This window comes from Anas platyrhynchos, chromosome Z, assembly GCF_047663525.1.
Source record: "Anas platyrhynchos isolate ZD024472 breed Pekin duck chromosome Z, IASCAAS_PekinDuck_T2T, whole genome shotgun sequence".
Classification (NCBI taxonomy): domain Eukaryota; kingdom Metazoa; phylum Chordata; class Aves; order Anseriformes; family Anatidae; genus Anas; species Anas platyrhynchos.
In genome coordinates, this window is record NC_092621.1 from 18688073 (window position 1) to 18701572 (window position 13500).

A 13500-nucleotide genomic window follows, 5' to 3' on the forward strand; every position below is an offset into this window, starting at 1 on the left:
CCTGGAGATGAGGAGGCACAGCGGTGGGATCTCAGTATGTATAAATACCTGGAGGGGGCTGGGGATGTAAAGAGGACAGTCAGGCTCTTCCCAGCAGTGTTCAGTGACCAGATGAGACAGTGTGCACAAACCTGAGTTTCCATCCAAACATCAGGAACTTGCACTTCCTCACTGTGTGCATGAGGGATCTCCTCCTTCGAGATCTCCAAAAGCCACCTGGACATGGTCCTGGGCAGCCTGCTCTGGGTGTCCCTGCTGGAGCAGGGGCTGGGCCAGATGGACCCAAAGGTCCCTGTCAGCTTCAGCCCTTCTGGGATGCTGTGCTTCTGTGAACCACAGGCTACACACCTAAACAGCAATGAGCTAAAAATATACCACATTTTACAGGGAAGAAGTCAAGGTTTCACATTTTGCCTGATTTCAGATGTTAAGATCTCAGAATGAGGCAGCCATGCATGAACACTGATCTACCAACTGTGTGCTCTATGCCTGTAAGTATTCAGAAACAAACTAAAAGTTTAGTGAAGCAGAAGCATGCTACCCACTCAAGTCCTCAAATTTCTATTACAGCAAGACAGATATTGGCCATGTGAAAGGAACTGACAGTAGAGGAGCCCATTTAGAAAAGAAGCATATCCAGAAAAGGCACCTCAGTATATGTTTAATTTGTCTCAGATTACAGAATCACAGAATGTTAGGGATTGGAAGGGACCTTGAAAGATCATCTAGACCAATCCCCCAGTTAGTCACAGTCTCGAGTTTAAATACATGTTTAAATGCTTTCTTAGGCAGGGTCATAGAACAGAGCTACAGTGTGCACACACACACAGTTTCAGATATTCGTTTACTGGCTAGTTCTAGAGAAATCGGTGACTTCTCCCACTTTTAGGTATTGTGTTAAAATACGTCCAGGGCCAACACAGCTTTACAACTCATTAATGAACAAGGATAATTGACTAAGTACTGAGCACTTCTCAGTCTGAAAGTACGGTAGTTTTTTTTTTTATTTTGACAGTTGAGCATCCAATAAAATATGCTTGAGTATTAACTAGCTCCTTCTCCACCACAACTCCATCCTCTTTTCTTTTGTTTGGCAAACCAATATCATTTATGTACCATCATAGGAAGGAATGAATTTCTGAGGGCATCCCAGAAATATATGAGTAAAGAACTGAATGTCATTGCTTTTTTTTTTTTCCCCAATCATAAACCTAAAAAAAATATATATACTTTTAACCTTTAAAAAAATGGTGTTTTGAATATTTAATTCATATTCTAAACATTTGATAAAATCAGCTGCAGGAAACATGCTCATATGAGAAGACAGGCACAGTATAAGTTATTTCCCATTCTTAGACATCTTCATAGTCATTTCTAAATTGATAATCAATGTTCCCATTTTCGAGCCTCTTCTGAAGACCAAGCGAGATGACCACAGAAACCAGTAACTTGGTGGCAGATGTACTGTAAATTATCAACTTCTTAGGCAAAAAAGATGAGTGGTCTCAACCTTCCAGACCTAAAGTTAGTGACCACGTGACTTATGAACGGCAGATGAGGTTTTAAGAATGATGAGAACTAAAGACATGACAGTTTCACATTCATTTCCAGTGATGCTTATGCCCCTTTAACGTTGCCTATCTCTTCTCAAGCATTTTGTCACTGCTTAATTTTCCATTGACTGACACTGTATCTTCCATTTTCTCCCAGTTCATCTACAAGAAATACTCAAAACATATTTAACACTGGGGGGTGAGGGGAAGGGGGCAAAAGCAGTATGGGTTTCTGAGCTCAAAGGGTTTTTAATATACAAAAGTAAGAGTGAATTTTTATGTCTTTGTCCCCTGCTTCTCTTCATTCCCAATAATGAAATCAAAGCTCAAAAGACATCTGTGGTTAGAACATGCTTTCAATAGCACTACTGAGCTGCACCTGAATAGCAATGAAGACCAATCCTGACATCCTTACTTAGCTGTTGACAGTGTACAGGTCTTATGCAGACAAATAAAAGTCCAAAAGGTCTGGTTCTTGTGAGCACTAAATAAAATTCATACAAGAGTAACAGTTGCCAGGTTTTCTGACACCCAGAATTAAACTGGTACCTTCAAGGGATCAATGAACTAAGTGCTGTGTTTGATCCAAACAGAATACTTCTTTGGCAATGCCCAGCTGGCTTGTTAGCCAGTTGATTACAACATTATGCATATTAATATAATTATTATGCAGTTATTTATATTTTCAAACATCCATCAGACACAGTAGGTGGGTAAAAGGAAACAATTCAAAATCCAATACAGACAGTATTTCTAGTAAAGTTAGTTATCATTAGCACTATGAAAACAATGAAGAATTCCAAAGAAAATGTTTCTTTTTAGTTAGAGTCATATATTTAGCCAAGATCTCTAGAAATATTTAGACAGATTTTATACCATGATCTATGTGATATATGGAACAATCCAGTCCCCTGGACTGGTATCTGCTGATCCCAGCCCTTGAATGACGCAAGCCAATTTACACAGCCTGGCATGCAGAGACATTAAAATCATGTAAAATAACTTACAAGAGTTATAGCTAAAGGCAGGACCTAAGTCTTTATGTTGGCACTTGACAAATGGTGGATTCCATCCATGCTTGCTAGTTTAATGAAAATAAATATGATGTTATTCTTCAGAGTTAGAATATTTTTCCTCTAGGCTAAGAAAGACAAGCTACTAACATTTCATATGATGGATAAAAAGCAAAAAAATTGCTTTACTCTTGGAAAAAAGAAAAAAAAAAAGATACTATCTTTTGCCATGTTTCAATTGGAAGGAACACACATATTTTGAATTTTATTGAATTGATGAAATACATTTAATCATTTGCTTTCAAGGAAAAGAAGTCACAGGAATGAGCTCTAATAACCATTATAAAAAACCTTGCTGTTGTGCTTGCTCTTCCCAGACTTGTGGCATTTCCACAGACAAGCTATCCCATCAGCCGCAACTGAAAAGAGCCTGCTCTGGTCTGGGCTCAGGGCTATATGCAGGACTCTACCTTTATGACCTGGAAGACAAAATATGTACAAAAAATGCAAGATATAGCACAGTTTTACAGAGAGAATGTCTATCACCTTTAGCAGAGGTTGTTCTGCTTTTACTGCATCGGGTTGATATGCTTCACAGGATGTGTAAAGATAGCCTTTTTTATAGAGTACTTTCACATTAAGAAAGAACTGAAGGCAGTATTTTATTTTTAGGGACCAAGCTTTAACTGCCAGTATTGCATTGCATTGCAAAGTAATTTCTGTCAAAGAAAAACATTAAACCTGAACTCATGATTCTCCACTGCATTTACAACATCAGTCTCATCTGTGTTTGGTAATGTCTCTCACTCCTGAGCTTTCCCATCTGGCTGCACATGCCTTGCAGACAGTTTGCAGCTGATCCAACAATCATGAGATAGTGTTTCCAGCTGCTACGTTATTACTGTTAAAAGGATCTTTTAACAGTGATCCCAATGAATAATTTATTGAAATTGAGCACATTTGAGTTTGTCTGCAGTTGTATTAAACTTTGGCAGCTAGATATTGAAAGCCAGAAGCTATCCCAGCCTGGCAGCACAAATAATGTACAAAAGGCATTAACCTGGTTATACAAGCATCTCCCTTGGTAGAAGTAACTGACTTTAGAAACAAAGAAAGAAAAACTGTTTGGTATTAAACTAAGACTACTGAGACCTGTATTTACCTCATTACTCTGCCATAAGCCTTTGTGTGATCTTACGCAATGCCAGTGCTAAGGTTTTAGGCACAAAGGGGCACAACAAATTAGAAGCTTTTCTATTTTTACTTACTGGCTTCTTTGGGTTGATGAGTTACTGATGGTCATATAGTTGAGGTCATCATCCACAGGGGAAAAAAAAAAAAAGACACTTTTGAGACATAGTGTCTCTCACCTAAAACAGACAAGATGAACCACATCCTAAAAAGAAGTGTGAAGGTGTGAAGAAAGTCCTGGGTGACCAACTTCAAGGAATATAGACGATCTTCGTACCCACATTCTCCATGAACACAATGGGGAAATAGTATTAATCCTCAGAATGATATTATGAGGATAAGCATGTGAAGACCTGTAAGACCCTCTGACACTGTGGAACTTACCACAATGGTACCTGATGAAGATACACAGGAGTGTTGTGGACGGCCAGGCTGCCCTAACTTTGTGAAGCTGCTGCAATGGCTTTTTGACTGAAAGGAAGTTTCTGCTGTCCTAATGCTGAGAAATATGTGTCCCACCTAAACTTTGTAATCAGAGTTTCAATACCACTACTAAATTATTCCAGCAGATATTTTTTGAGGCTTTGCTCCTTCTTAAGAGATTGAAGAGTACACGATCTTTGTCAATATCAAGGACCAGGAGTTTGCAAGCCAGGAATTTCCTTTCACTGTCTCCATTCAGTGTCTGTAGCAATTCTGAAGGAGCAGCTGCAGATGTGGCCTTTGTAAGCATCCAAAACTATTCACAATACTGACTGAAAACTAATTACTAGTTTCAGTCAAAAAGAAGAGAAGAAGGATCAGAAGAAATCAGAAAAGTTGAAATTATTCATTTCCATATTTTCTGAGTAGAGAAGGCTGGGGTTTTATTCCTATGTTTCAAGATCACATCCAGGTGCTTTTCACAGCAATTACATGTTTTGGTTCCTTATGTGTTTTCTTTGATCTAAAAGAACTGCTCTGAGGGAGGACATTTATATCCAAAATGCATTTTTTTCTAGTGAAACTAGAAACTCTAATAGTTCTGTCAGAAGCATATCAGAGATGGGTTCTGCAACAAGAAGGTTACTATCTTTCACTTGTTATTCTGTTCTGAATATGTTCAGCAATAGGCAGTACTAAAGAACTCAGCAGTAGTTGTTGATGATCCTGAGCACTTTCAGGATTTTCTGAATTTGGCAGGATTCAACAATAAAATTCAGTTACAATTTATCTATTAATTTCTTTGGGTGTAAGACTCATGTGTTGAAGAATGTTTGAGGCTGATTTTGAACCATGTCATAATCATCCATTACAGTGTTTTTTCTGAACATATTTTGATACATTTTAAATTATTTCAAGCATTCACTTGCTTACAGTAAGTTAGTAAGTCTTCATAAGCAGAAATATATCTGTGTAAGAGCAATCTGGTCTTTTTATTCAATAAAATTATTTTAAAATAAAATTATTTTCTTTTGCAGGTGAAGTAAACTGAATCAGAAATAGGATGATAACTAACCCTCCAGCATCACCAAGTTACCAACATCTTTTACTTATATGGTAAACGTTTTACACCATACACTATTCTCAAAGGTAGATCTAGGTTTTCTTTGAAAAACTACATTCAAGAAAAACTACACTCAAGAATTGAGAAACCTTAATGCAGCAGTTAAGACTAATGATCATGTCACTTTCCATATTATTTCTTAGAATATCACATGCAATTATCTGCAATTAATTATTGCAAATTATTTGAAATTATCTGCAAATTAATTATCTGCAAATTATATGCAATTAAAAGAGCCATAAATATCCCACGAATGAGTAGGGATAAGGAAGAAAAAGCAGCACAGATAAGCAGCACAACACAAGGATAATCTGTAACCAGATAAACAAATGTCTTTGCTGACCTCTCTTCCTTTTGTCTTTGTTTTGACTATTCTCTGATTTTCCCTTACAGTCTAGTACTGAAGTCAGGTCAGTGGTTCCAAGGACAGCATGCCAGGATAGCACACATCAGAAATTTAATAAATGCCCTCAAATGTAATAATAGGGTATAAAAAGCATTTGTAAATATAAACTATGTCTGTCAGGTTAAAAATGCAAAGCTTCATTTGTTATATCTTGTCGATGAGTGTGAAAACCAACCATGCTTGATAAAATCCAGCCATGCGCAAATTTGTGCTTTCCTTTAACTTCAGATTGTCTACTGGATCACTTCAGCTAACACTGGAACAAATAAAACACAATGCATCTGACTGACAGCAAGCTCCAGCAACAAAAAAGGCTTAGTGTCAAAAAACAACTGTGATACGTAGCTCTGCAGCTTCATGGACCAATACAGAGTTGTAAGGGAACTCCAGCACATGTCAGCATGGCACAAGGGAAACATGCTGCATTACATTGCTTCACAGCCAAAATCATTAACTAAAACTCAGACATAGAGATTTATTTCAAACTTCATTTGGAAGCTGGTTCAGTATCCTGGCATGACCAGCTGTAAAACAGTAATCCCACTTCTGGTTCATTTTATCTAGAAGGCCACCAGCCTACAATATACTGGCAACAACACTCAGTCCAGGCCCAGCAAACCTTAGGGTGAAGACACCCCCAACATCCTGCACCTGGGGTGGTGTCCTGGTTTCAGTTAGGACAGAGTTAATTTTCCTCCTAGTAGCTGGTGGAGTGCTATGTTTTGGATTAGGATGAGAAGAGTGCTGATAACACCCTGATGGTTTAATTGTTGCAGAGCAGTGCTTACACTAAGCTTCTGACTGTCCTGCCAGCGGGCAGGCTGGGGGTGCAGCAAGAGCTGGGAGGGGACAGACCCAGGACAGCTGACCCAAACTGGCCAAAGGGGTATTCCGTACTGTTTGGGGTCATGCTGAACAATATATAGGGGGGGCTAGCTGGGATATGGTGGGACCGGCTGCTTGAGGTGAGGCTGTGCATTGGTCAGCAGGTGGTGAGCAATTGCATTGTGCATCACTTGTTTCATACACATTAGTAGTACTATCATCATTATTGTTATTATTATTATTATATTTTTCTGTCTTAATAAACTGTCTTTATCTCAACCCACACGCTTCACTTTTCCGTTTCTCTCCCCCATCCCAGAGAGGGAGGGGGGAGGGTGAGCGAAAGGCTGTGTGGTGTTTAACTGCTGGCTGAGTTAAACCACAATAGGTGGCCTTAGAAATGATAAGAGAACCCCATCATTAAAACCAAGGAATTTTACAGAAGCAACTTACACCGTTATCTCAATAAGTCAACCTTTACAATTCCATACATCTGGATTCTGTGAATGAATGTATGCACGTAGGTAGTGACAGAAGTGTGGGCGACTGCTCTTTTTAACTTTATTTTACTTAAAAGTATAAGGTTTGCATTTGTGAAAACGTGTTGATTAGACAGGAAGATAGCTAATTGAAATAGTTAAAACTTTTAACTGAAATACTTGCCATAGAGTTTCAATGAATTGACAAGCATGGGATACTCCCACATTTTCATCTGATTTCCAGGAAGGCCTTGTCCAGTCATCAGTTCACTGGTTTTAGGTAACCAGAGCAAGGAACAAATCTATTGCAATGTAAAATAATGTTTTAGTTTTCAGAAAGGCCTGATATACACCATTCAGTAGATCTGAAATGTTTTCTACAGTATTTAAACAAGCCGAGAAGTAGCCCCAACAGAATATTTGCTTATTTAGAAGGATCTTTCCATTTCTTGCAATACTTGAAAGCACAGCTGTTTTATTGTCTAAATGTGGTAATAGCCTATCAGTATAAAACCAAAGCCCTTTAAACACATCTTCAGCTAAGTTGTCATAGCTCCAGGAATATCAACAGTTATGCTGCTTTATTCCAGCCGACAATCTGTTCTTCTGTCTCCGAATATGCAAACTCCAGAGACTGATGTTTGCCCTCTGACTCTTAGACTTCTCCCTACACCAGCACTCTGGGATGTTTCCTTCCCACTCAATGTTCTCTCCTCATGAGAGTTTTGGCCAAAACCATCATTGTCACTACGGAAAAGAAGATAAAGAGTGTCTGGCTGTGAGACCACCTCCTCTTCAAGCACTTCTGTGTGGAGACAGAAGTGGTGAATTAAAAACAACAAACTGCTTCTGAGTCCAGCCATACACTGCGGTGCTGAATGTAGCACAATGCTACAAGAAGCAGATCCAGAGAAAATCCTGCTGTTCCTCTGTCCACAGAACCACCCTCAAAGTCAGTGGGAGTTTGCCAAATGAGCACAGCTATACAAGAAGAGCCCAAGCATGCAGACATTTCATCATTTCACCTGAGAATCTGTAGCTGCACTTTGGATGATTTTCTCACGGTTTATGTCCCAGACACGCAAAATCCCATCTTTCATTCCACCCCCTGTAGCAAGGACTTTGGACTGCCAAGGACACCAGTTCATAGCCTGAGAAGAAAAAAAAAAAAAAGAAAAGGAAAAGAAAACATATGCCAGAACAGACTAGGAGGTTAGCTCAAAAAACAGAGAATAGATTTTGCTTAAAAGCCTAACTGGAAAAATGAACTGCAACAAGCACTCAGAATGTATCTTTTTTTTTTTTTTTCCACCCTATATCATTCTCCTCCTTCCATATACACGCAGAATGTAGGATCCCAAACCTCCAAGCATTCCTTCCTTTGACATTGCTTCACATTAGCACCCACTCCATCACACAAGCCCATTACACTCTAGTTTCTTTGCTTCCCCTTCACAAGTCACAGAAGTACCAGAAGAAGCCAGCAGAATACAGTCTGACTTAACTGTCTGAAAAAGCCATCACAGAAGCTTCAGCAACATGGCTTATAGGACTTAAAAGAAAGATGACCTCTTCGAGTTATTTCCTCAGTATGCCTAAGGCCAAGTCTCTACCTGAAGAAAAGCTACTAAGAACTGAATTCTACCTGTTTCAATAACCTTCTCTAACCCTTTAACATCAGTGTTTCAAGCCAGACACAGAATTTTCTGGGAGGAATAACAGTTCATATATGCTAGACTCCTCCTTACTGCTGATACCTGTCCCGTCTCCCTCACAGACTGGGACTTTATAAAGTCAGAGAATCTAAATTGTCCCGTTTCCAGTTTCTCAGTTCAGATCCTTTGTTACCATCAATCATAACCTGAAATGAGAATATGATCAGGAGGTCAAAAGAAATCTCACATTTAAAATAATTTCAGCAGAAGGAAGTTCTGAGAGACTTTTCCAGAACTCCTATTATTGAAAGGTCTTGTTTGGTAACTTTTAAGTATTGTGCCAGTGAAGTCTTCTGCACAGGATAGAGAAGGAGGGGAGCAGGCTGTAGGTTTCATTGCTGTTTGATATAGTATTTACAAAGGCCTACTGATTTGGTAACATTTCCTAATCAGTCAAAGCACTAGCACACTTATCTGCATGAGAACTGGTCTGAAAATTAACTGCATTGGAGTCAGGAGAAGAAGCTAACAGAAATCCAAAGAAACTGAAATAATCTGAAAAAATCCATAACTGTTTACATCAACAACATAATTTCATGAGATCAAATACAGAAAAGATGTTCCTCCACCATATACCTTAACTGCTGAAGAGTGAGGTATGGTCTTCAATGGCTGTGACTGCACTTTCACACCAGGGTCACTAGGCCAGATATTCAACGTACCATCATTAGATCCACTTGCGAGCAGCTGGTCGGTTAGTGACCATTTCAGGCTGCAAATGCTTTGTTTGTTTTGGCAAAGAGTCCCAATGTGGTGCTGAGCAACGCGAACATCATGATGATGAATAGATCCCAGTCGTGAACCACTGTAAATGAGAAAAAGACAGCTTACATTTGATGTTAACGACAGAAATCTACCTCACCATATTCATGTTTCTTCAGTGGTTTCAGAAGCAAACCACATCAGAGCAAAGCATGCATGCAGTACAACAGTACTTTGTCGGGGGCGGCTCACAACAGAAAGGGACAAAGCGGCTGCTCGGAACCAGCCAGGCAAAATACCTGTTCTTCATCATGGTTTTCATTTGCCTGAATCCACATTGCCACCTATGCCCGCTTGTTCAACAGTTAACCACTCAATGTAAACTCTTTCCATTCTTCAAAAAAAGTATTTTTGCAACATGAATTTTGCCAAGGCTGGATGCGACTCCACACCCAACAAAGAGGCAGTGTAAAACTGCACTGGCCTGGGAAAAGGTTTACTAGTCACTGTGTTCTTCCATCCTGTCCCCCCTCTTGGCCCCTTTCTCTTTCCCTTTTCCAGGTTGAATGAAAGTCTGCACTAGTCACCTCTACCCGTCACAGCATATTTCCCCTCTTTGTCTGACACTGCTGCACTAGTTACCTGTTAGAAAATGGGTGCATGGTTTTATCTGTCCTGAGGGTCCACTCCCTCAGGCTGTGCTCTCCCACGGATACCATGGCCAGAAGAGTCAGTCTACCAAAGGAAGGAAGAAATACCCTGTCTGGAAGCACAGCTACTGTTAGAGTTTATCTCCTGGATGTGGGTTTTACTCATCAGTGGTTACTGCCTTTCTAAGGATATTACCTACATTAAACATATACCAAAACAATAGAGCCTCCTGCTGGAAATTAACATTTCCTGTTCTGATGACACTGAAAAAATCAGCAAATTCACTACCTACTTTCTGGGTATCCGAGAAACAGGTATCTGATCTGACATTACTGCAACAGATCCATTTCAGGCAATAACAACTGGAGACCTTCCCATACTGACTCTTAAGAGATTTCTCAGATGCAAGTAGAGTGATTTGGAAGCTCTAAAAATGCACAAAGTGACTGAATGCCACTCTATTGTGCTTGGATTACCTACCTGCCATGCTTTTGAAGTCTACAAAAGCCTGAAAGATTTCAACCGAGCAGTGCACTAGTGAATATTAAGCACATCTTTATGGAAAATATTTATAAATACACATAGCAGTATATGCATTATATGCAAAGGCATGATCATTTATCTCCTGAAGATTTGTATATATTTTTCTTCCTAAATAATAAGCATTAATTCTAACCAAAAGAGATGAATTGAATGGCCAAATTAAGGTTTTCAGTTATTGTAGTGGTAGAGATGGGAAGGAGCCTGGCTCCTGAGAATCCTGTTTGGAAATAAAGTTTTTTATTTGGTATACTAAGAAATCAGAATTATTTGCTTTTGACAAAGAAGATAGTATCTGTTTTGCTGAAGACAAATAGAAGCTAATAAAAACTTGGGACAAGTTAATTTGTAGTACTGAAATTTATTTAGAGGTTCATTATTTTGAGGATGTATTGTTGGGCAATTTTTAACCACAGGAATTAGTGTGCAATCCCAAAGTATCAACTGTTGATATTGAAGTTTTCTGTAAGAATTCTGCTTTTATTTTAGTTACAATGAATACTAATTCCATGCCATTTTTTTTTTATGGATTATTTTAACTGTGCAGTAATGAACTGGTTAGATTCAGACCTAAAAAGAGAAATCTTTTATCTGAACCTAGATTATCAACAATAACTGTAGTTCACAGATCCACGTTGAATTTTATAATCATTTTCTACTCAGAGATTTGTAATGCTTCTGTTGTTTTCACTACTTTGGCCAAGCTGAAATGCACACTGAAACTAATCATTACTGTTACAAGGTTATGCCACTTGGCACTGGCAGGTGTTGAAGCTACACCCTTGTAGCTTAGCCCACCACAGTACCTACTTCTGCAAGAGCCACAGCACTTTATTATCTGCTTGATTATCTGGTATCCTTGTACCTCACTCCATCTACCACACCCAATAGAACCAAAAGCCACAGCATCATATGAAATAAAAATAAAACTACCTCTAGTGTTCTTATCAAGAGATACTTTCATCTTGAGGTTAACAACAAAGTTAGTCAACCTTTGCTATTGTTTCCGTGTTGCTATGTAACTAAAAAGACAGGTGCTGCCATGATTATCAATAGAGCCTAAGATACAGGCCCTCTCCCTTGCATAGAGTAGGCTAACGTTTTTGGAGTCCAGACCCACTGGAGACAACACCATTTAGAGCTCAGGCTTTTCACAAAACTAGAACCATAGTCTCCACATCCTAGTGAGATTCTGCAAGTGCTGACAGTTTTCTAAAAGAGTGAGAAGAAAAGACTAAAGAAGTGGGCTGAATTCCCTTTGGCTTCTATCCTGCCATTAAGGAAACCTACATATTATTCCTGCAAAGTCTGTTAAGTCACAGGATATATCACCTACAAGCAGAGCCAACAAAAACAGCTAAAATGAAAGCTTGACACTTGTCTAAGTGAAAGCATCAGGATTCTTTCTGGGAACATGCTACACCACCCACCTGCTCAGAATATAATGATTCCAGCTCAGAGCACCAACTACAGACAGGTGACCAAACATATTTCTCAACCTCTTTTTGGTTTCAATGTCCCACAGCTGCCAATCCAAAACAAACAAAACAAATACAAATTTAAGAGGTAAAATATACATATATACATATATATAGTTCTCATAATTTGTTTGCATGTAAACCACTGCCCAGTTCTAGTTTGACATATGGACAACTTCAAGCTCATTTATTTCACAACTAAGACAAGGAGGAGTATTTTCAAATTTTACTGTGAGGGAATGTGCATCTCTGAGATTAAAGCCATTTATTTATATGGCTGTGTTTGGAAGTGCATGTTTGAAAGCACTGCCCTTCAGTACCTTCAGACTGCTGACTCAGAACTGCAGCAGGTAGATCCCCATATTTTCTAGCATCTCAGCCAAGGTCCAAAAAAAACTTTCAATAACAGGACTGCTCTGTAACAGCAGCCTGAGGGGTATGGGTATAATCAGACTGAAGTCAAATTCTGCTTGTAAGTGTGTGAATCCATAAAGAGAATTTTAGCTGAAGTTCTAAAGGCATCTGTCAGTACTGGACAGATCTCTTTGCAAGAGATGTACAAGAAAGAATAGCCTGTGCTGAGAAAAAAATAATTTAGAGTTACTCTTACTTTTGGAAAAATTCTGACTCTTTGGACAGCTGAGTCATTAGTTCAGTCACCAGCTCTTTCGTAGCTTCATAGGCTCCATGTAGATAATAGTGGATAGCATTTACTTATTCAATAAAATGCATGATAATATGGGATAAGTGCTAAATGTTGTCTCCAGAAGGGTTTTTCTGTATTTCAGCCTACCTTTCTGTTTTGTTTCAATTAAAAAAAAAAAAAATACATATTGTCTTGTGGGTATTTTAGCTAGAAATGGAGAAAAGACTGAAAAAGTAAATTATTAAGTACTTGCACTTCTCCATCACTAGTGCCAACTGCAAGGCAAGTTCCTTCTTTTATCCAAGCCAGAGATGAAATGTATTTGGAACAGGAATTCAAACCAATGCTTTCAATGCCTTGAAGAGTTCTTCCATTCAAGATGTGTGCAGCAGGTCCTACAGCAACAGCAATGAGATTTTCAAGGTTCCAGTCCAGTATGTTCAGATCTAGAAGAAAGCTACTAAAAATCACTGCAAGAAGGTTGTAGGTAGGTGATGGGAGAGATGTGCATGGTTTTGGGGGAGAAGTGTTGTTGTTTTGTTTGTTTTTCAATAGCTATGGGAAAACTTCAGGACATTGTTTCTATGAAACCATTACTAGCTACTGTTCGATGAAGACACCAAATGAGAACTAAATGAAGGAGAGTATTTCTAACAAGTCAAGGTCTTCATCAGGCTAGTGTCCACAAGCTGGTACACCTGTACAGCAGAACGTGACTGACAGATTCCTCATCATTTTTTTTTGCATCTATCATA

The 13500-nt window shown here is 38.9% G+C and overlaps 1 protein-coding gene across 3 annotated transcripts in view; it reads right to left on the bottom strand.

The window, feature by feature from the left end:
* Nucleotides 1-310: 310 nt before the first annotated feature.
* The window catches only part of CDC20B (cell division cycle 20B), a 34892-nt gene continuing 21702 nt past the window's right edge, over nucleotides 311-13500 (bottom strand). The window contains exons 7-13 of one of the 3 annotated variants that reach the window (XM_072031193.1): nucleotides 12995-13191; nucleotides 12052-12146; nucleotides 10073-10165; nucleotides 9305-9533; nucleotides 8039-8164; nucleotides 7198-7315; nucleotides 311-3045 (exon numbers count right to left, since the gene is read on the bottom strand). In XM_072031193.1, the coding sequence (XP_071887294.1) occupies nucleotides 2897-3045; nucleotides 7198-7315; nucleotides 8039-8164; nucleotides 9305-9533; nucleotides 10073-10165; nucleotides 12052-12146; nucleotides 12995-13191 (1007 nt within the window). In that variant the 3' untranslated portion in view covers nucleotides 311-2896. The remainder of the gene's footprint in view (nucleotides 3046-7197; nucleotides 7316-8038; nucleotides 8165-9304; nucleotides 9534-10072; nucleotides 10166-12051; nucleotides 12147-12994; nucleotides 13192-13500) is intronic. The other 2 variants (XM_072031194.1, XM_072031195.1) reach the window with 2 other exon arrangements.